The sequence below is a fragment of the Neofelis nebulosa genome, chromosome 8 (assembly GCF_028018385.1).
Source record: "Neofelis nebulosa isolate mNeoNeb1 chromosome 8, mNeoNeb1.pri, whole genome shotgun sequence".
Taxonomy (NCBI): Eukaryota; Metazoa; Chordata; class Mammalia; order Carnivora; family Felidae; genus Neofelis; species Neofelis nebulosa.
In genome coordinates this window covers 24599919-24623428 of record NC_080789.1, presented here as the reverse complement: position 1 = coordinate 24623428, position 23510 = coordinate 24599919, and the positions used below count along the sequence as shown (strand labels likewise).

Genomic DNA, 23510 nt, shown 5'->3' with positions numbered 1-23510 from the left:
ATTTTCTAAAAATTTTCTGGAGTAATATGGAAAATTTGAAAGTATGAATAAAGCTGGATGCTCTTTATATTATTCTTTATATTTGTCCCTCTGTGAGAGTAATTATAATGAAAAGGTATCTAGTTTTTGAAAATCATGATATTTGCCATTGGATTTGATGGCCTCTAAGTCTAAATTTCCGGCTCTGAGATTTAAAAAAAATAATAACTTCCAAAATGAAGTGTGTGAGATGACAGATTATGTAAGTTATATTTTAAACATTTACCGATAAATTTGGTACAATCAGAATTTTGAAACTATGAAAGGAAGATATATATATGTTTGTGAAAAGTTTATTTTATATTTGGAAAAATTATGAAGTGTATTTTTTATTTCACTTTTATCAGTAGTACTCCACATTTAACTGAAGACAAATACACTTAGTAAAAAATACAACATGGTTGATACTGGATAGACTATTTAAACTTGTTATTTGGTTTGAGTTATTATTAAAAGAAGTTTGGAAATGTCATATATGATTTTTCTTTAAGTGTTATTTTTCTGTCTTGTTTATAAAATTACTTTAGAAAAAACCCGTGGAACAGTTATTTTTGGCTTATGAACTTCTTGACAAAGCAATTGGTGGAATAAATTTGAATTGCAAGTTAAGTACTTTGCCAAATGGATCATCAGTGATTGACCATTGCTATGCCAAGGTAAACAGGGGAAACTCTTAAATTAGATTTAAGTGTTACTTAGCTTGGCAGAGGGCTGGCCTTGCAAGTAGGTGAGTAAAGCATGATTTGTGGTGGCTTCACTCTCACAGGCCAGAAATCTATTCCCCCCTTCCCAGAAGAAATCAAGAAGAGTGAGGAGTCTTTAAATTTGTTATCAAAGAGGCCACTGGTGAACTTGAAAAGCAGGTTTATTAGCATGCAAACCAGATTGCTAAGGGTTGAAAAGTGAGCAGAATTTAATGGCTTTGAGTAAAATGATAACTTGAGTGATAATAGGATAGAGCTATTTTTAGTATGTTTTGATAATTGCATTTCTTTTTTATTTTTACTTCAATTCTACCAAAGTATACCCAAGATATAGATGGAGACATCTGCAAACCAGTCACACAGAATAGTTTCATGATGGATTTACATCTTGAACTAATTCAAGCCCAGCACCGAATAGCTGTTGTGCTTCTTGACCAATTGCAAGGTAGTCGTCATCAAAGCAAATAATTTGTCCTGCATCAATTTTAAGATAAGTTCAAGTATAGAATCAACTTAATTTGTTAATTATGTTCTTGTTGACAGAGTGTTTTCCAGATAAATTTCATTATTTTCTTTTCTTTTCCCTGATTATATCAATAGATACCTTTCATTATTGCTTTATACCCTGCATAGCAAATCCTTTAGTAAACTCCTAAAAAATTAAATTAATTTTGCTTGAATTATAGTAAATTATTGATATTTTGTTAATTAAATCGAGCAAATATAATTATTGAGTGCCTACTTAGATCCAGGAACCATATTATATTTTGTGTAAATAAGATACAACCTCTGATTTTGAGCTTCTAGATACATAAGCCAATTGTAACAGTTTAGATTAATAAATGTAACAGAAGTGGGCTCAGAATGTTTGTTATAGGTACACAGAAGAGGAGAATCTATAATAGACAAGAGTCAGGGATGGCTTCCTAGAAGAGGTGATAGATGACCAGAAGGCTAGTAAATATCTTTATGATGAAGAGTGAAAAGAAAGCAGTCATTTGGAGAGAGAAAATAGCCTTTAGCAAGCTGGAAACCAAACAGTAATATCGTGCAGTTTAGGAATTGCTGGAATTCTCTTATGGCTGGAATAAAGAGCACATGTGGGAAAATGACATAGACAAGACTGCCAAGGTAGACTCCAGTTACATCTAAACGGCTGGGGGGGGGTTATATTTACCCTGGAAGCTGCTGAAGACCTTAGAAAGACATCACTGACAGCAGCTTCAGAACACACAGGACTTGGATTTAACTTCTTTTGGTCTTATTATTAGGTAAAGGAGTCAAAACATTTTTTTTTTTTAATGTTTATTTATTTTTGAGACAGAGAGAGACAGAGCATGAACTGGGGAGGGTCAGAGAGAGGGAGACACAGAATCCAAAACAGGCTCCAGGCTCTGAGCTGTCAGCACAGAGCCCGATGCGGGGCTCGAACCCACAAACCGTGAGATCATGACCCGAGCCGAAGTCGGCCGCTCAACCGACTGAGCCACCCAGGCGCCCCCAAAACATTTTTAAAAAAGATGTCAATAATAATAGCAGTGTGCATATAGATAACACGTTTGTGTTTCAAAATAAGATTTAACATCATTATGTCTAAAAACTGAGGTTAAATTCTGATAAAGGTAAGTTACTGTTGGCATGATTATATAGCCAAATATTCATTTAACTACTACTACAGTATAAATTACTAATTATAGAATAGAACCAAGTGTTGCTGCCTAATATAACCTCTGATTTCTGTCTAAAGCATTCTAATTTGAAGGGATACATGCACCCCAATGTTTATAGCAGCATTATCAACAGTAGCCAAATCATGGAAAGAGCCCAAATGTCCATCGACTGGTGAATGGATAACGATGTGAACACACACACACACACACACACACACACACACACACACACACACACTGGAATATTACTCAGCCATAAAAAAAAATGAAATCTTGTGATTTGCAATGATGTGGATGGAGCTAGAGAGCATTATGCTAAGCAAAATAAGTCAGAAAAAGACAAATACCATATGATTTCACTCATATATGGCATTTAAGAAACAAAACAAACAATCATAGGGGGGAAAAAGGCCAACCAAGGAACAGACTCTTAACTATAGAGAACAAACTGATGGTTACCAGAGGGGAGGTGGGTAAGGATGGATTAAATAGGTGATGGGGATTAAGGAGTGCACTCGTGATGAGCACCGGGTGTTGTATGTAAGTGTTGAATGACTAATTTGAATACCTGAAGGTAATATTACACTGTACATTAACTAACTGGAATTTAAATAAAAACTTAAAAAAATAAAGCATTCAGATGTCACATCATATATACAACTAAATAAATTTAATCAAGTGCTAGTTAATTAATTTTTGAGTACAAACGTTTTCCCCGAGGTCAGTAAGATATAATTGACAGATAACATTGTGTAAGTATAAGTTGTACGATTGTTTTGATTTGATACACTAATATATGTACGACTGTTTTGATTTGATACACTAATATGTTGCAAAGTGATTACCATCATAGCATTAGCTAATGCCTCCATCATGTCACATAATTATCATTTCTTTTTTGTGGTATGAACACTTAAGATTTACTTTCTTAGCAACTTTCAAGTATATACTACAGTATTATTGACTATAATCATCATGCTATACATTAGATCCCTAGAACTTACTTATCTTATGACTGAAAGTTCATAGCCTTTGATCAACATCTCTCCATCTCCTCCCAGTCCCCCTCCAGCCCCTGGTAACCACCACTCTGTTTCTATGAATTCAGCTTTTTTAGATTCCACATATAAGTGATATCATACAGCATTTGTCTGATTTATTTCAGTAGTGTTATGCCCTCAGAGTCCATTCGTCTGGTTGCAAATGGTAGGATTTCTTTCCTTCTCATGATTGAATAATATTCCATGGTGTATATATATAGTGGTGGTACTTTTTATACCACGTATTCTTTATCCACTCATCCATTGACAGACACTTTAGGTTATTTCCATATCTTGGCTATTGTGAATAATGCTGCAGTGAACATGGGAGTGCAGATATCTCTACGAGATCTTGTTTTCATCTCCTTTGGAGATACACCTGGAAGTGGGATATCTGGATTGTATGGTAGTTCTATTTTTAATTTTTGGATGAGCCTCCATAGTATTTTCCACAGTGGCTGAATAAACCTACATTCCCACCAACATTGTACAAGGGTTTCCTTTGTTCTACATCCTCGCCAACATTTGTTATCTCTTGTCTTTTTTGATAGCTGTTCTAGCAGATGTGAAATGATAACTCATTGTGGTTTTGATTTGCATTTTTCTGATGATTAGTGATGTTGAGCATCTTTTCATGTACCTGTTGGCCATTTGTATGTATTCTTTGGAAAAATGTCTATTCAGATCCTCTGTCCATTTTTAATTGGATTATTTGTTTTTTTCGCTATTGAATTGTAGGAGTTCTTTTTTTTTTATATGAAATTTATTGTCAAATTGGTTTCCATACAACACACAGTGCTCATCCCAACAGGTGCTCTCCTCAATGCCCATCACCCACTTTCCCCTCCCCCCACCCTCTATCAACCCTCAGTTTATTCTCAGTTTTTAAGAGACTCTTATGGTTTGCCTCCTACCCTCTCTGTAACTTTTTCCCCCCATCCCCTCCTCCCTGGTCTTCTGTTGAGTTTCTCAGGATCCACATAAGAGGGAAAATATATGGTATCTGTCTTTCTCTGCCTGACTTATTTCACTTAGCATAACACTCTCCAGTTCCATCCATGTTGCTACAAATGGCCAGATTTCATTCTTTCTCATTGCCAAGTAGTATTCCATTGTATATTTAACCACATCTTCTTTATCCATTTGTCGGTTGATGGACATTTAGGCTCTTTCCATAATTTGGCTATTGTTGAAAGTGCTGCTATAAACCTTGGGGTACTAGTGCCCCTATGCATCAGCACCCCCGTATCCCTTGGGTAAATTCCCAGCAATGCTATTACTGGATCATAGGGTAGATCTATTTTTAACTTTTTGAGGAACCTCCACACTGTTTTCCAGAGCGGCTACACCAGTTTGCATTCCCACCAATAGTGCAAGAGGGTTCCCATTTCTCCACATCCTCTCCAGCATCTATAGTCTGCTGATTTGTTCATTTTAGCCACTCTGACTGGCGTGAGGTGGTATCTCAGTGTGGTTTTGATTTGTATTTCCCTGATGAGGAGTAACATTGAGCATCTTTTCATGTGCCTGTTGGCCATCTGGATGTCGTCTTTAGAAAAGTGTCTATTCATGTCTTCTGCCCATTTATTCACTGGATTAATTTGTTTTTTGGGTGTGGAGTCTGGGGAGGTCTTTATAGATTTTGGATACTAGCCTTTTGTCCGATATGTCATTTGCAAATATCTTCCCATTCCATTGGTTGCCTTTTAGTTTTGTTGGTTGTTTCCTTTGCAGTGCAGAAGCTTTTTATCTTGATGAGGTCCTAATAGTTCATTTTTACTTTTAATTTCCTTGCCTTTGGAGATGTGTCAAGTAAGAAATTGCTATGGCTGAGGTCAGAGAGGTTTTTTTTCTGATTTTTCCTCTAGGGTTTTGATGGTTTCCTGTCTCACATTCAGGTCCTTCATCCATTTTGAGTTTATCTTTGTGAATAGTGTAAGAAAGTGGTCTAGTTTCATTCTTATGCAAGTTTCTTTCCAGTTCTCCCAGCACCATTTGTTAAAGAGACTGTCTTTTTTCCATTGGATATTCTTTCCTGCTTTGTCAAATATTAGTTGGCCATACTTTTGTGGGTCCAATACTGGAGTCTCTATTCTATTCCATTGGTCTACGTGTCTGTTTTTGTGCCAATACCATGCTGTCTTGATGATTACAGCTTTGTAGTAGAGGCTAAAGTGTGGGATTGTGATGCCTCCCACCTTGGTTTTCTTCTTCAAAATTGCTTTGGCTATTCAGGGCCTTTTGTGGTTCCATATGAATTTTAGGATTGCATGTTCTAGCTTTGAGAAGAATGCTGGTGCAATTTTGATTGGGATTGCATTGAATGTGTAGATTGCTTTGGGTAGTATTGACATTTTAACAATATTTATTCTTGCAATCAGAAGAATAAACTTCCATTTCTTTGTATCTTCTTCAATTTCCTTCATAAGCTTTCTATACTTTTCAACATACAGATCTTTTACATCTTTGGCTTAGGTTTACTCCTAGGTATTTTATGATTCTTGGTGCAATTGTGAATGGGATCAGTTTCTTCATTTGTCTTTCTGTTGCTTCATTATTAGTGTATGAGAATACAACTGATTTCTGTACATTGATTTTGTATTCTGTGACTTTGCTGAATTCATGTACCAGTTCTAGCAGACCTTTGGTGGAGTCTATCAGGTTTTCCATGTATCATATCATGTCATCTGCAAAAAGTGAAAGCTTGACTTCGTCTTTGCCAATTTGGATGCCTTTGATTTCATTTTGGTGTCTGATTGCTGATGCTAGAACTTCCAACACTATGTTAAACAACAGCGGTGAGAGTGGGCATCCTTGTCGTGTTCCTGATCTCAGGGGGAAAGCTCTCAGTTTTTCCCCATTGAGGATGATGTTAGCTGTGGGCTTTTCATAAATGGCTTTTATGATGTTTAAGCATGTTCCTTCTATCCTGACTTTCTCGAGGGTGTTTATTAAGAAAGAATGCTGAATTTTGTCAAATGCTTTTTCTGCATCAATTGACAGAATCATATGGTTCTTTTCTTTTCTTTTCTTTTCTCTTCTTCCAACGTTTTTATTTTTTTTTATTTTTATTTTTTTTTGGGACAGAGAGAGACAGACAGAGCATGAACGGGGGAGGGGCAGAGAGAGGGAGACACAGAATCGGAAATAGGCTCCAGGCTCTGAGCCATCAGCCCAGAGCCTGACGCAGGGCTCGAACTCACGGACCATGAGATCGTGACCTGGCTGAAGTCGGACGCTTAACCGACTGCGCCACCCAGGCGCCCCTTTTCTTTTCTTTTCTTAATGTGATGTATCACATTGATTGATTTGTGAATGTTGAACCAGACCTGCAGCCCAGGAATGAATCCCACTTGATCATGGTGAATAATTCTTTTTTTATGCTATTGAATTTGATTTGCTAGTATCTTGTTGGGAATTTTTCCATACATATTCATCAGGGATATTGGCCTGTAGTTCTCTTTTTTTGCGGGGTCTCTGGTTTGGGAATCAAAGTAATGCTGGCTTCATAGAATGAGTCTGGTAATTTTTTGGAACAGCTTGAGAAGGATAGGTATTATCTCTGCTTTAAATGTCTGGTATAATTCCCCAGGGAAGCCATCTGGTCCTAGACTCTTACTTGTTGGGAGATTTTTGATAATTGATTCAATTTCTTCACTGGTTATGAGTCTATTCAAATTTTCTATTTCTTCCTGTTTGAGTTTTGGAAGTGTGTGGGTGCTTAGGTATTTGTCCATTTCTTCTAGGTTGTCCAGTTTGTTGCATATAATTTTTCATAGTATTCCCTGATAATCCCTTGTATTTCTAAGGGATTGGTTGTAATAATTCCATTTTCATTCATGATTTTATCTATTTGGGTCCTCTCCCTTTTCTTTTTGAGAAGCCTAGCTAGAGGTTTATCAATTTTGTTTATTTTTTCAAAAAACCAACTCTTGGTTACATTGATCTGCTGTACTGTTTTTTTTTTGTTTTTTGTTTTTTTTAGATTCTATATTGTTTATTTCTGCTCTGATCTTTATTATTTCTCTTCTTCTGCTGGGTTTGGGGTGTCTTTGCTGCTCTGCTTCTGTTTCCTTTAGGTGTGCTGTTAGATTTTGTATTTGGGATTTTTCTTGTTTCTTGAGATAGGCCTGGACTGCAATGTATTTTCCTCTCAGGACTGCCTTTGCTACATCTCAAGGTGTTTGGATTGTTGTATTTTTATTTTCGTTTGTTTCCATATATTTTTTAATTTCTTCTCTAATTGCCTGGCCGACCCATTCATCCTTTAGTAGGATGTTCTTTAACCTCCATGCTTTTGGAGGTTTTCCAAACTTTTTCCTGTGGTTGATTTCAAGTTTCATAGCATTGTGGTCTGAAAGTGTGCATGGTATGATCTCAATTCTTTTATACTTATTAAGGGCCTGTTTTGTGGCCCAGTATGTGATCTATCTTGGAGAATGTTCCATGTGCACTCAAGAAAAAACTATATTCTGTCACTTTGGGAGGCAGAGTTCTAAAGTCCATCTGATGCAGTATATCATTCAGGGCCCTTGTTTCTTTATTTATTCTCTGTTGGATGTTCTATCCATTGCTATAAGTGGAGTATTAAAGTCCCCTGCAATTACCACATTTTTATCAATAAGGTTGCTTATGTTTGTGATTAATTGTTTTATATATTTGGGGGCTCCCAAATTCGGTGCATAGACATTTATAATTGTTAGCTCTTCCTGATGGATATACACTGTAATTATTATATAATGCCCTTCTTCATCTCTTGTTACAGCCTTTAATTAAAAGTCTAGTTGTTCTAATATAAGTAAGACTGCTCCAGATTTCTTTTGACTTTCAGTGGCGTGATAGATAGTTCTCCATCCCCTCACTTTCAATATGAAGGTGTGCTCAGGTCTAAAATGAGTCTCTTGTAGACAGAAAATAGATGGGTCTTGTTCTTTGTTTTTTTTTTTTTTAATCTATTCTGATACCCTATGTCTTTTGGTTGGAGCATTTAGTCCATTTACATTCAGTGTTATTATTGAAAGATATGTGTTTAGAGTCATTGTGATATCAGTAGGTTTCATGCTTGTAGTGGTGTCTCTGGTACATTGTGGTCCTTACAACATTTCACTCACAGAATCTCCCTTAGGATCTCTTGTAGGGTTGGTTTAGTGGTGATGAATTCCTTCAGTTTTTGTTTGTTTGGGAAAACCTTTATCTCTCCTATTCTGAATGACAGACTTGCTGGGTAAAGGATTCTTGGCTGCATATTTTTTCTGTTCCTCACACTGAAGATTTCCTGCCATTCCTTTCTGGCCTGCCAAGTTTCAGTAGATAGGTTTGCTACTAGCCTTATGTGTCTACCTTTGTATGTTAAGGCCCGTTTATCCCTAGCTGCTTTCACACTTGATCTTAGCCAAAAGGCCGAGAAGCGATATCCCTAGCTGCTTTCAGAATTCTCTCTTTATCTTTGTATTTTCCGGTTTCACTATGATATGTCGTGCAGAAGATCAATTCAAGTCTGAAGGGAGTTCTCTTTGCCTTTTGGATTTCAATGCCTGTTTCCTTCCCCAGATCAGGGAAGTTGTCGGCTATGATTTGTTCAAGTACACCTTCAGCCCCTTTCTCTCTCTCTCTTCTTCTGGAATCCCTATGATACGGATATTGTTCTGTTTGATTGCATCATTTCATTCTTTAATTCTCCCCTCATACTCCTGGATTTTGTATCTCTCTTTTTCTCAGCTTCCTCTTTTCCCATAATTTTATCTTCTAATTCACCTATTTTCTCCTCTGCCACTTCAATCCATGCTGTAGCTGTCTCCATTTTATTTTGCACCTTGTTTGTAGCATTTTTAAATTCATCATGACTATTTTTTAGTCCCTTGATCTCTGTAGCAATAGATTCTCTGCTGTCTTCTATGCTTTTTTCAAGCCCAGCAATTAGTTTTATGACTATTATTCTAAATTCTTGTTCTGTTATATTGCTTAAATCGGTTTTAATCAATTTGTTAGCTGTCTCTACTTCCTGGAATTTCTTTTGAAGAGAATTCTTCCGTTTCATCATTTTGGCTAGTTTTCTGTCCCTTTTACATTTTAAAAGCTTGTTGTATGCTCTGCACCTGCGAGCACCTGCTGTATTAAAGGAGGGTCACATACTGGCCAGGGCCTGGCCCTTCAGGAGGTGTTTTTTCGGGTCTTGTTACTTGCTCTCTGTTGTTGTGACTTTGGTTATTTTATTACCCTACTCATAATAATATTTTGGCCCCTCTGCCAGATATACCTTGATTTGTTCATTGGAGTAGCCCTGTAAAGGGAAACAGATGGACAAACAGGAGACAAAAACACGCAAACACACAAATAACACAAACAAACAAAAAACCCCTAAAGACTAAAAACAAAAAAACCCAAAACACCAACTACAAGTAAAGAAGAGGGTGGAGGTGGTGCTGATGGAAGAGCACATACAAAGAGAGAAATGACTGGGGTTGGGGAGAGGGAAGAAAAAATAAATATTGGTTGGGCAGAGAGACTAAAAGGCTTAATCCAGAGAGGGAAAAAGGAAAATAAAGAAGGAGGTGGGGAAAACGAAATGAGGATAAAGTTGCCCAGACAGAGAAACTATATGGCTTGAAAATTCCAGAGAGAGAAAGGAGTATAAAGAAGGAGGTGTAGAACATGTATCAAGACAATGGATTAACTATGTCTGTTTAGACAGACCAATAACCAGAGTAACCAGCCTAGGGGAGGGAAGAGATAAGGAGGAGAAATGGGGGAGGGGGAAGAATATATCTATATATCCAGAATTGACCTAGAGTTAATCCAGGCAATGCTGCAGTGCTTGTGGGTGGTAGCTGTCCTCAGGGTCTGTGCCGCTCCAGTGGATAGGCAGTTACCCAGTGCAAGGGGGCGTGGTTTGGTGTGGTCGGAACCCACCTCCACTAGGAGCCCCAGAAGTGATCCCTGAGGCCCCACCTTGGTGGTGGTGGGGGCAGGGGCAGAATGGTGATCCCCCAGTTTCTTCACGGATCCCGACCTGGTGAACTCAGTTTGAGTGGTCCTCACTGTGCTGCGGACACAGACGGGGGTGGGGGGGGGAGGGTGGGGGGGCCGCAGGCCTTCTTACTCCGCCAACTCCCCTGACCCTGCACTTGGCTAGGATTCAAAGTCCCGCTCCGTGAGCTCTGACGCTGGGTAAGTGCCTCTGAATGTGGTGATATGTGGTCCCGGCTGGCTTTGTGCCCCCCCACTTCAGGGACGACTGTCTTCTCTTACCACGGACTGAGTCTCCGCCCTTGCCGCCTGAGACCCCGCCATGGCGGATGGCGGACACAGGCAGGCTTTGTCTTTTCCCTTTTCCAGGGACTCAGGGGCCGTATCCTCCTGCAGACTGAGCCCTGGCCCAGCCGCTGTGCCCGGGGGTGGCGGATGCAGGCAGGTTCTGTGCTATTGCGCAGCCCTCCAGGGAGGGAACCACTTTCTCCAGCTGCGGACTGACCACCACACCCAGGCCTGGCTCCCCCCCTCGCCAGGTGCGCGAACAGAGGCGGGCCCCATCCGAAGAAAGCCGCAGTTAGAGATTGGATCCCTCTCAATCTCGGTCCCAGGTCTATCTCCTGTACCCATACGGTCGGTCCTGCACTTCTCTAGCCGCTCTTTCTCTTCCCTTTGTCTCTCCACAGAAGGGGGTCCCTCCCCTCCATGCTCACGTGGCCTTTTTTTTTTTTTTTAATCTCCCCCAGTCGCAGTTACCCACCTATGTTTTTTACAGCTTTCCCATTTTCTTCCTAGTAGATTCAGTCTCTTTCCTCCCAGGCACTGGTGTTCAAAGTCCTTTGGCTTCTACATTTCTTTGAGAGACACGGGAAGTATGGATTCCCCCTACTTCTCTGCCATGTTGGTCGCCCTCCAGCAACTACGAGTTCTTTAAATATTTTGGATATTAATCCTTATCAGATATAGGATTTGTAGATATTTTCTTCCATTTTGTAGGTTCCCTTTTCATTTTGTTGGTTATTTCTTTTGCCGTGCAGAGCTTTTTCATGTGATGTACTACTATTTATTAATTTTGTTGTTACTTGTGCTTTTGCTGTCAGATCAAAAAAAAAAAAATCATTGCCAAGACCAATGTCAAGAAGTGTTTTTTTCTTCTAGGAGTTCTATGGTTTCAGTTTTTAGGTTTAAAATTTTAATCTATTTCAAGTTAATTTTTGTAAGTGGTGTAAAAGGTCCAATTTCCTTCTTCTGCATATGGATATCCAGTTTTCCTAACACCATTTATTAAGGAAACTGTCTTTTCCCTACCAAATATTCTTTGCTCCATTGTCTAGTATTAATTGGACATATTTGCATGTATTTGTTTCTGTTCTATTAGTCTGTATGTCTATTTTTATGCCAGTACCGTACATGTTTTAATTACTATTGCTTTGCAGTGTAGTTTGAAATCAGGAAGTTCGATACCTCCAGTTTTGCTCTTCTTTCTCAGGCACTTCTGTTTTTGTCCATGAATAGATGCTGAGTTTTTCTTATTGCATGTGGAGGCGGGAAGGGATGACTTATGCTGCAATGATGCTTTGTCTTACCATATTAACAAAGTGTTTTCAGAATTATTAAACCAATACCACCATTAACAACAAAACTGCTAAGTAAATTTAGGATTTATTTGCAGTTCATTTTGTCTTTAGAATATATCACATGTTAGAGAACTATGTTCAAATTTACTTGAATTAATTTTATTTTTTCTATGGTGATGTTTCCCATTGGTATATACTTAGGACCACGTGCTTGTATTTGCATTCTGTTTACATAAAATTTCCCTTTTCTTTATTCTTTTATCCCTTTATAGTTTTCATCCTCTTACATTTTATTTTCAACATTTATACTGTTTCAAAGCCTGTTTCTTAAAAGACCTGCTGGATGTAGAGGGAAGCAAATAAAATGAAAATATTTCTGTGTCATTATATATATATATATATATATATATATATATATATATATATATATATATAGTTCAATCAGGCTACTTAGAATAAGAACTTTGAATATTCTTTGATTTTAAAGTATTTGGACCACAAATGTATTTCAAAACATGAATGGCATTTATGTGTCAGGTTTTCTTTAAGAAAACTAGCCTAGGGGCGCCTGGGTGGCGCAGTCGGTTAAGCGTCCGACTTCAGCCAGGTCACGATCTCACGGTCCGTGAGTTCGAGCCCCGTGTCAGGCTCTGGGCTGATGGCTCGGAGCCTGGAGCCTGTTTCTGATTCTGTGTCTCCCTCTCTCTCTGCCCCTCCCCCGTTCATGCTCTGTCTCTCTCTGTCCCAAAAATAAATAAAAAAACGTTGAAAAAAAAAAAAATTTTAAAAAAAAAAAAAAGAAAACTAGCCTATAATTCTCACTTAGTAGCTATATTATCTTCTGTAGTAAAGTGGGGTCTGTTTACTTATAGAGTTAATAACTAGTTCATTCTCTAATTATTATCCATAAATCTTTCCAGGCTAGGTGATCCTCTGAGTTTTTATCAGAGACCATTTAATAATACTGATGGTAGACTTGAGCTCAAATTTAAATGGGCTTAGTTATTATTCCTTTGCAATATCTCTGGGACTCCTTGGTGTTTTTCTCCACTTATTGAACTATCACCCTAGCAAAGATTTTCATTTTTTCCTTCTTTCTTCATTCTTGCATGCTGCTGCCAGACTACTGTTGCCTAAATACTGCTTTTGTCATTCTCATTCAAGAACTTTACAGTGGTTGCCTGTTGATGATAGTGGCATTAAATATGACTTATCTGCGTTGGGCATTCAGCATTTTCTTGAATCTCATCCTTCTTATCCCTATTATACTCATGAGAGGCTTCTTATCTCCAACTGTTATACTCATGAGAGTCATCACTTAGTTAGCACTTATAATACACCAGGTACTGAGAGAATGATGCATTATTTTCTGCTTTGTGTTGCTGTCTCCATGCAGAGAAATTCCCTTATCCTTCACCATTAAAGAAACTTTATATCCTTTAATGGTATCTGTTGGCATCTTTTCATCAGTCAATCATCATCTCATGGCATTAGCACAAATAATTAAAATAACAGGGGTTTATTGTCAGGTTACTACAAGTACCTTCACATACCTTCAAGAAACAGAATATTGCCTGATCTCTTGAGGACCAGACCTCGAAAATCAAAATCAGAGCAACATTCTCCATCTTCCTGGGCCAGCATACTTTTATTCTCTTCTCCATCATCCTCTCTTTCCTAGACCACAATGATGGCTCATCCCAACTATACACCAGGATCTCTCACTGCCCATAGTCAGCTGGCAAGAATTCATGTGTTAGTTGAAAATCTTGAGAGAGGCAAGTGGAGGTATTCTTGGGGTACTCAGAGATCTTGCAGGGATCATGGATGGAGCAGTTTTAAAAAGTTTGTCAAAAGGGAAGTGAATAAAAGTAGGTTGGATCTTATTTATCAACTTTCAAGATGATTTTATTTAAGATGAGATAGCACGTTAAATATTTTTATAATTTGAATATTTTTTATGTCCTCAGGCATACCGTGGCAAATAAAAGAGAGTTTGTCAATTAAACTGCATTTATTTATAGATTGTTGTAGATTTGTTTGAATTTTTATCTATTAATGAAAAAAGACATGACATATGAGAGGAAGTAATAATTTTGCAAATAGATAGTTACCCTTTAATGTTTAGAAAATATGCCCTTTTTTGGATACAAATCTAATTGTAATGGCAATCTTCTCCTTCTTCAGTTTTGCAGACTCCAGCTGCTAGCAAGCATGTATCTGCCAAAGATCCAAAAAAACTGAAACAATCTAGAAGCATTGACTGTTTTACAGGTAATTAAAATTGGGATAAACTGTTTTTCCAAAAAATTTAAAGATAGTTTTTATGTTTCCCTTTTGGTAAAAATGTGTATTTTCTGTTTCAGAATTAAGTGTAATGAATAAAATAAAGAAGAATAAGCTGTCCAAAGCGATTTACTTGATGCAGAAAGCTCTTCTAGTATTTGAAAAAGATGCAGCCTCTACATGTTCACACAACTTTTTGATGGTAACAACATGCCATTCCTTTTTTTTTTTACTCCTGACATACAACCATTGTTAAACGAATGATTTAGTTCCCTTTGCTAAAAATAATGTGTTCGTTAGATTATGAACTTTTAGGGTCCCTATATCTAGTCCTCTCTTTTGAGAAGTAGAATGGTTCTGAACAGGGAACTAATTTGTATTGCCAGTCCTGAACTCTCCTAAAATGATAGATCCTCTCACTGTATTTTCTCTTTGTAGGGGCAACTTACATTGGAAGCCAAATAAAATCAGAAGGATTAAAAATAAGGGAAACTATAGAATTTAAGTGACACTATGCTAGCATAATGCATTCCTTACTATGGAATTAAAATACTTCAAGTCCATTGGCTCACATATCTCCTCTCTGGTGGTATTGCTGATTTATGGACCAAATGCCTTATTTTCTTACTCTGACCTGGAAATTGTTCTGTCTTCTTGCTGATTCATTGTATATTGATTTTAGAGTTTAAATTTTTGAGGGCAGTAAAATTTAAAGTTAGGGGATTTTTAAAAATTTTGTCTCTCATGCTGTATTACCCATAAAAATTTGATTGTATTGGCTGAGTGAATGGCACATGGTGAAGTAGAGAATAATGATACAAGTAGTTTAGCTGATAAGAGAAAGACAAAAGTAGGTCAAAGCTAGGGAGAAGATACAGAGTTTAAGAAGAGTTTAAGAGAAAAAGTTTAGCATATTTATATAATGAGGATGAAGAGCCAGAAGAAAAGGAATTGAAGATATGAGAGGGGTTAATGATAGAGCAGAATCCTATTAGAAGAGGGAAGGAGATGATTGAAAACACAGATAAAGTGATTCATCTTCAGTGGCGGGTGGGCTGCAGGGCAGACGCCTCATCCTCTGATATAAAAGGGAAGGAGGAAAAGACTGATGTAGATTAGAGTGAGTCTATTAGTGTGGAGGCAGAGAGTTGAGTTGATGCCTTCTTATGCCAATCATCTGATAGAGTAGGAAGCAAGGGATATCTGCCAACAGCGGAGAGCAAGGGTGGACAGTTGGACCGAGGAGAGAGAAGATGGTTACAGAGTGGAGAGGAATGAATGAGGAATGGATGGGGAAGCTGACTCCGAGTTAAAGGACTGGCCAGCACAAAGTTCTGGCTGAAGTTGAAGACCATGAATTTTTAAGAAGCCCCATCTGCATAGTGGTATGACATTATCCTGATGTGTTATTTTTAGTAGCTGTGACAGCAGAATATTTGTGACAGCAGAAATATGTTCAGGGCTGGATTTTTACAAATGATAGTATGGGTTAAAAGTTCATAATAAAAATGGGTACAGAATGAGTGAGAGGGAAGTGACACCCTCACGGTCTTTAAAGGCTTGGTGACTAGGAAGATGTCAAGAGACTAGACATCTCTGTGAGGTCAGAGACCAGAAAATCAGAATCTGAGAGAGCTGGAAGGATAGGTATTTGAGGTCAGAAAGTAGGATATTGGAATTTAAGATTTCTGATATATAGCACTCTCTGATCATCTGTCCATTACTTCATCCAAAAAATGTTTTTGAGTACTTACCATCCATTCAGCAAATATTTATTGCACATTGATTGTGTGCCTGGTATTATGCTGAGTACAGGGGATAAAAACAAATTAAATCCTTTATTTATTTAAGAAATATTGATGGGTTGCCTTCTCTCTTTGTGGTCCCTCTTTGTGGATAAATCCAGTCTGTGGGAACATAGATAAGTAAGTAGGTAATTATGGGTCATTGCTATAGATGCTTTCATTGCAAAGAGTGCCAGGGGAATTAGGCAGAGGAGTACCCAACCCAGCAGTGGGTAATGTTTAAGGAAACATACAGAAAAGGAATCGTGAAGTTGAATACTGACAGGCAGAGAAAGAGGAAGACAAAGGGTGGAAATGATATTATGGAAGAGAAAACAACATGTACAAAGTTCCTGAAGCTAGAAGTCTCATAGAGTTCTTGTGGTCCTATAGATCTCAGTGTCACAGAAGCATAGATGCAAGGGGAGGGGTGGGTATTGGGATAAGATGGTAAGAAGAAGAGACCACAGAGGAAGTCTGAGGATGTTGGATGGACTGATACTATTGGTGTTCAAGGTTGGTAAGTCCGTCCTGGAAGTATTAGGGGAGAGCCTTATTAAATTTGAATATCTAGCATTTGAATGAAGGAGTTTTATGATAGTTTGGATAGTCTCAGATGACTGGTGCCTGATTTTTGTTGGAAAACTTTGGGGGTGTGTTCAGATTCATTTTCTCATCAGATGCTTCTGAAGCCCCTTGCTACTATCTGGTACTTGGAGGATACTAATACTTCAGTCCTATTTCTACATCAAATAAAACTTATCTTTCTTTTAGAACTGTTTCTCTCAGGAGTAATTTTGTGGCCTCTCAGAGCCTGGAGAGAATAAAGCCTCTGGGATTTTCCCTTTTGTTTTATTATGACTGAATCTGGTCTTCGTGCTGTCATAATATGCTCATTCCCCTGTTATATCTCTATCTTCCTACCTTTGACACTGGGGACACACTGGAGTTGTGAGAAGTCAGAAGTTTTCATGCTTTTCTCCCTGTGTGCCTTTTCCTTCTATTTCTTAAGTGAAACTATTTTAACTTAAGAAAAATTGTAAGTATAATGTCCTCTTAGGATAGAATCATGAGATGCATTTAGAGGCTCTATTTTTTTTTTGAGGGGTCCTCCACAAGGATTTCACCAACTAAGAACATGTTGAATATTTATTTAGAAGTTCTGAAATCATATATAGCCACCTCTGCTCCTCAATGGTAGTTTTTTATCCAAGTGTTAAGGCTTAATGATCAGTCCTTAGAGTCCTCTCGTAAACAATGATGTTATGGCTCAAATAATTGCCAAACTTTCTCTCTTTAAAGAAGACAAATAAATTTCTTTCCCTTGGCAATCATTTCTGCTGGGGTATATTACAGAATGGTTTACATTATCATGATTTTGTAATAAAGTTATCCCCAAATCAGTAACTGATGTGTCACCTGATACCATAAAAAGGTTTGAAAAGCCTGGGTCTTTTTCTTTTCAGAACTCTTAAATAATTCATACCCTGTTTTAGTTTTTCAGAAGTTTCCTGACCTTGTGGAGCTGCATAATCTCATCAGGTGTCCATTTTATTCCTAATCAGTTATAAGTGGACCAACTTGTTGCCAGGACTGAGAGACAAACCTTTGATAATAGCTTGTTAGCTTTCTAAATGAAATGACTGGTTTGTTTTTTGATTATGGGGATTTCCAACCTCCCCCCACCCCCTTTTTCCTGTCTTGGTTATTGGGCTTCTGAAAGTCCATGTTGGCTTTTTATTACATTAGCGGTAATTGGATTACTAAGTATAATTATTCTTCCTATTTTATAGCATTTTAGTCAAATCAATTCTATTTGCTTTTGGGGAAAGAATATATGTAAATCAATTTTTTTTCAGAGATCTTATCAGCTCTTTTTAATTGTTCCATGTTGAAGTCTTTCCCATAAAGAGCAAATTCTTTCTGATTCTGACCCCCTCCTGTGAAGTCATATTTTGACCCCCTAGACTTCAAACTATTGACGGGAGATTTTAGCTAACTTACATTTCAAGTTTTAACGGTATTTCGTAGGAAACTTCATCCAGGTTGCCTTTCCATGCTTCTTTTTAACTTAGCTTTGTATTAAGACAAGATACATAGTAGTTAGGAGTATAGGGTGTTGGGTTAAAGTTTTGGTTCTGCTACTGACTAGCTGTATGATCAAGGTCAAGTTACTTATGCTCTCCTAAGTTTTAATTTCTTCATATATAAAATGGGGGTTCTTGGGAAGATTCAAGGAAATGATGCATGTAAAATGCTTAGCATTTGGCACAGAACAAGCAGTCAATAAGTGTTAGCCATTATTATTATTACTACTACTACTACTCTGTCTTCCACTTTAAGCATTCTGGAACATTCTGTTTTATCATATCAGAACTATTTTTTGGTGTTCTAGATATACTTTCCTCTATCAAACTATATGTTTCTTTTTGTGTTGTCTCCGAGATTGATCTTATAAATTGTATATTTTATTCTTAGCAATAAAAAAATATTTCTTTCCTGGATTCTTGGATATGACTTAACTTTTCATCTCCTTCTAAAATGTATGTAATAGTGCTGAGAATCCAGAATATACCTCAGGAGGTCTACTAGACAAGTAATAAATATGGCACTTTATTATTCCAGTCTTATGATCGTTTTTTATGGATAGTTGTTAATCATGACCTTGAAGATTGCATTATATCTTTCCCCAAGTGTTTTGCTGCACTGTCGATGTCAAACGTATTTAATGTCAATCTGTCCTCGTAAGCATTGAGTAACTTCTAAAAAGAAGCAGGTCTGTTTCTCTATGGGAACTATAGGCAGAGATTTACATTCAGACAAAAGTACTTTGGACTTCAGTACAATTTTTAATGGCAATAAAACAATATGTTTTGATGGACATATTAGGCAACATGTTGGACATGTTATAGGCAACAGTCATGTCCATACTGAGAACATTTTCTCTTTTTACAGTTGAATAGAGCTGGTTTCATGGGAATTTTTCTTTCTTGAGTTTTTGGGACTACTTTTCTGGTAATATTTTTTTCCTTTTATTTGAGGAACCCCCTTTAAAAAGCCCTAATCACTTTCTTTTTTAAAAATTGATGTATAATTGACATATAACGTTATATTAGTTTCAGGTGTGTAACGTAATGGCTCGATATTTGTTTATGTTGCTAAATGATCACTGCAAAAAATCTTATTAACTTAGGTATTTGTTATCAGTTACAAAATCTTTTTTCTTGTGATGACAACTTTTCAGATTTACTCTCTTAGGAACTTTTAAATAAGGAATACAGTATTATTAGCTGTAGTCACTGGGCTGTACATTACACCCCCATGACTTATTTTATAACTGGGAATTTGTACCTTTTGACCTCACCCATTTTTGTCCCACCTCTCACCCCCAACCAACTGGCAACCACCAATGAACTTGTTTTTTTTCAGATTCCATATGTAAATGACATCATATGGTATTTGTCTTTTTCTGACTTCACTTAACATAATGTCCTCAGGGTCCATCTATGTTGTCTCAGATGGCAAGATTTCATTTTTTTTCTATGGCTGAATAATATTCATACATATGAGTTATATATTCATATATATATATATATATATATATATATATATATATATATATAATGTGTCTTGGCTATTGTAAATTATGCTGAGATGAACATGGGGGTATAGATACTTTTTCTAATTAGTGTACCAGTCACTCTCTTATAAATGGAATGCTTTTAGCAACTCAATGATTTGGCTTACTAAGTTAGGATTTTAATTTCTTTTTTTTTAAATTAGTTTCATTTTTTAAAAATATTTGAAATTTATTGTCAAATTGGTTTCCATACAACACCCAGTGCTCATCCCAAAAGGTGCCCTCCTCAATACCCATCACCCACCCTCCCCTCCCTCCCACCCCCATCAACCCTCAGTTTGTTCTCAGTTTTTAAGAGTCTCTTATGCTTTGGCTCTCTCCCACTCTAACCTCTTTTTTTTTTTTTTTTCTTCCCCTCCCCCATGGGTTTCTGTTAAGTTTCTCAGGATCCACATAAGAGTGAAACCATATGGTATCTGTCTTTCTCTGTATGGCTTATTTCACTTAGCATCACACTCTCCAGTTCCATCCACGTTGCTACTAAAGGGCCATATTTCATTTTTTCTCATTGCACGTAGTACTCCATTGTGTATATAAACCACAATTTCTTTATCCATTCATCAGTTGATGGCCATTTAGGCTCTTTCCATAATTTGGCTATTGTTGAGAGTGCTGCTATAAATATTGGGGTATAAGTGCCCCTATGCATCAGTACTCCTGTATCCCTTGGGTAAATTCCTAGCAGTGCTACTGCTGGGTCATAGGGTAGGTCTATTTTTAATTTTTTGAGGAACCTCCACACTGTTTTCCAGAGTGGCTGCACCAGTTTGCATTCCCACCAACAGTGCAAGAGGGTTCCTATTTCTCCACAGGATTTTAATTTCTAACTAGCACTAGGTTTTACATTGAGTACTATGATAGAATTTATCTGATTTACATAAATCAAGGACTCTGTTTTAGACTTTTGTTACCCTTCATTTAAGACCTTAGTGCTTTTATTAGTCTATTTCAAATTGGGCCATGGAATCTGAGTTGGGGAGTCTAAAGTTAAAACTGATCAAGACTGAATCAGAACATTTTAAACATATTGTCTTAAAATGCATTATAGAGCATCCTTGTCTGTCATAATTTCATATATCTTTCATTCAAAACACATTTACTGAATCTAAAGAGATAAAGAAAGCACTGTCATTGTGGCCAAGACACTCATTGCTTAGAGAGTGTAGACAATCACGTACACAGATCGTATTGTGTGATACCTGCTAAAATAAAGAATGGTAAATGACGAGAGTTAAGTTCCTAAATGTGTGGGACTTCTTTTGGGAGGATTCAGAGGTGATTTTTGAGTGAGTCTTGAAGCACAGAAAAGGATGTAAAACCCTTCAGGAAGAGGAAGTTGCATGGGAAAACCTTCAAGGAGTGACAAGCACAGGTTCTCAGGGAAGGATAGGAGGTAGTTATGGGAGAACAAAAGAGTAGAGAAGGAGATAAGGCTAGAAAGTATAATCATGATCAGAATACAAAGGGCTGTGGAGGAGTTTGCCCCATAACAAGTATAGGAGGAGTCATTGAAAGGCTAGATGACTGGAGGTTGAGGAGATTAGAGACTGAGAGAAAGGGTAGGAAGCTGATTAACTCATTTCAATCAGTGACTCCCAGTCGCTGCTGTACTTCAAAATTATCCTTGACATTTGTTAATAATACAGATGTTTGGGGCACCTGGGTGGCTCACTTGGTTAAGCCTCCAACTCTTAATTTCAGGCCAGGTCATGATCTCACAGTTTGTGAGTTTGAGCACGGAGCTTGCTTGGGATTCTCTCTCCGTCTCTCGCTGCCCTCCCACCTCCGCCGCACTTTCTCTCTCAAAATAAAGAAATAAACTTAAAAAAAAAATACAGACGCTTAAGCCTCATCCCTGGAGATTTTTATTAAATAGGTTCGGAGTGGGGATGGAATATCTTAATTTTTAAATAAACTCCATAGATGATATTGATCAATAGCCAGGTTGGAGAAATATCTGTGCCATGGCAGAAAGCAGGAAGTTTTAAAAAATCTCAGTTGGGTTCATGGATATGGAGAGAGAAGCTGCTAAATTCAAGTCAGAAGATGCTAGTGTCCGACTGGTTTACTGGAGCATGAACTGCTGAGGCAAATTTTGGAGATAAGTGTAGAAAGCCCAGGGCAGTTGGCTAGCCAGTTGAGATAAGGTCAAAAGTAGTGTGTGTTAATATTAGGGCCAGTAAACCAGTGCTGCTGGTGCATTTTATAGGCTGCACACATAATCCAGAGGACGGAAACTTTTAAAGTGTTGGTCCCTTCCCTTGTGTTGCATAATTTTTCCTCAGGCTGATCTCACCTGTTCTTATGCAGCCCAAAATATCTTGGTCTCCACAGTCTGTGACGCAAATGAAGGCACATTAACATTTAATGTTCAAAATATAATAGCTTTCATCTCCCTTCTGTTCAAGTAGGAATGTCTTTAAAATTTTCCACAGTTATCTGGGAGGAATCTACTTATCTTTTTCTGCTCAAGCTTCTTCCTCATTTTGATTCTGGTCTCTTCCTCATCAAACTCCTACCTATTGTTGCCTTTTGAGGGAATCCTGCTCTGTGGGCCTATCTGTTCTCTCAGGGAGCCAAATCTGGTCTTTTGTCTATGGTATAGGGTGGAAAGGTCAATGAGCCTCTGTCCAGCCCCATAGTTGTTGTGTCCTCTGGGCTGAACTGGCACTGCTGATTCCTTGACTCTTTCATAGTGTGTTAAGACACAGCTCCTTTAACATCTCTCTTTCCATCCATTTTCTCCATTCTTCTCAGTTTGGTTGAATGAGTGAAAAAGTAGAGATGGTAATGAATAATAGGTGCCATCCTATCCCCTTGATTGATTGATTCATTAATGATTCAAGTTATACTGAGCACCACATGTCTGGAAATTAGTTTTGAGTGTAGGCCCTAGGAACATGGTTACCATTTAATACACCCCTTCTCACATGATGGAGTAATTGTCCTATGCAGATGGCTAAGATTCTTAACGATAAATGCCAAAAAAAATAAAATAAAAATAAAAAAATTCAAGCCCTCCTTGCACAGAACAAGCAGAATTTAAAAGCCCATTTATTATTACAGATAAATTTTAATCACAACTAATGATTTTAGACCTTAATGTTAGCCATTTCCTATAAACAATAAAAATGAGTTCATTCTGATCTCAATTTAGGTCAATCTTTATTTTAGGAGAAAATGTATGATACTACAGTTTTATAATCTACACTCCCACAGGGAACTAGTTTACTCATTCAGTTTTAAATATCACTTTGATGCAAATGACTCGTGGATCCTATCTCCAGTCTTACCCTTTCTTTTGAGCTCAAGTCCCCATCTCCAAATGGAAGCTTTGAACTTAGCATGTCTTCTGCAGGGGAGACAGTACAGGTTTTTGTATCAGAGTGAAATGTATTTGAAATTTGGTAGGCAGACATCTGTCTTCTAATTTTCGGTATTTCTTTTCTTAAATTTATTAAATTGGCTGGAACTTCCAGAACAAAAATGAATAGGGGCATTGTGTCTCCTTCTGGATTTTATTGATAATTCTTTTAGTGCTTCCCTATTAGCCATAATTTTGGCTATTGGCTAAAATTAATATTTTTCTCATGCTAAGGCAAGAGCTTTCCTAGTTTACTGAGGTTTGCCACACCCCCATCTTTACTGAGGCATAATTGGCAAATAAAATTGTAATATACTTAGAATGTATAATGTGATGATTTGATGTACATATAGAGTAGTCTCCTCTTATCTGTGGTTTTGCTTTCTGAGGAATCAGTTACCTGCAGACAACCACAGCCCAGAAGCAGATGATTCTCC

The 23510-nt window shown here is 37.5% G+C and overlaps 1 protein-coding gene across 5 annotated transcripts in view; it reads left to right on the top strand.

The window, feature by feature from the left end:
• Positions 1-23510, top strand: part of CFAP54 (cilia and flagella associated protein 54) — a 288646-nt gene that overhangs the window by 56073 nt on the left and 209063 nt on the right. For 4 of the 5 annotated variants that reach the window (XR_009265430.1, XM_058741709.1, XM_058741708.1 and 1 more), the window contains 4 exons: positions 567-695; positions 1062-1188; positions 14187-14273; positions 14366-14487. Coding sequence is in view for 4 of the 5 variants with exons in the window: in XM_058741709.1 (XP_058597692.1) it covers positions 567-695; positions 1062-1188; positions 14187-14273; positions 14366-14487 (465 nt within the window). In the remaining variant the exon portion in view is untranslated. The remainder of the gene's footprint in view (positions 1-566; positions 696-1061; positions 1189-14186; positions 14274-14365; positions 14488-23510) is intronic. The other variant, XM_058741710.1, reaches the window with a different exon arrangement.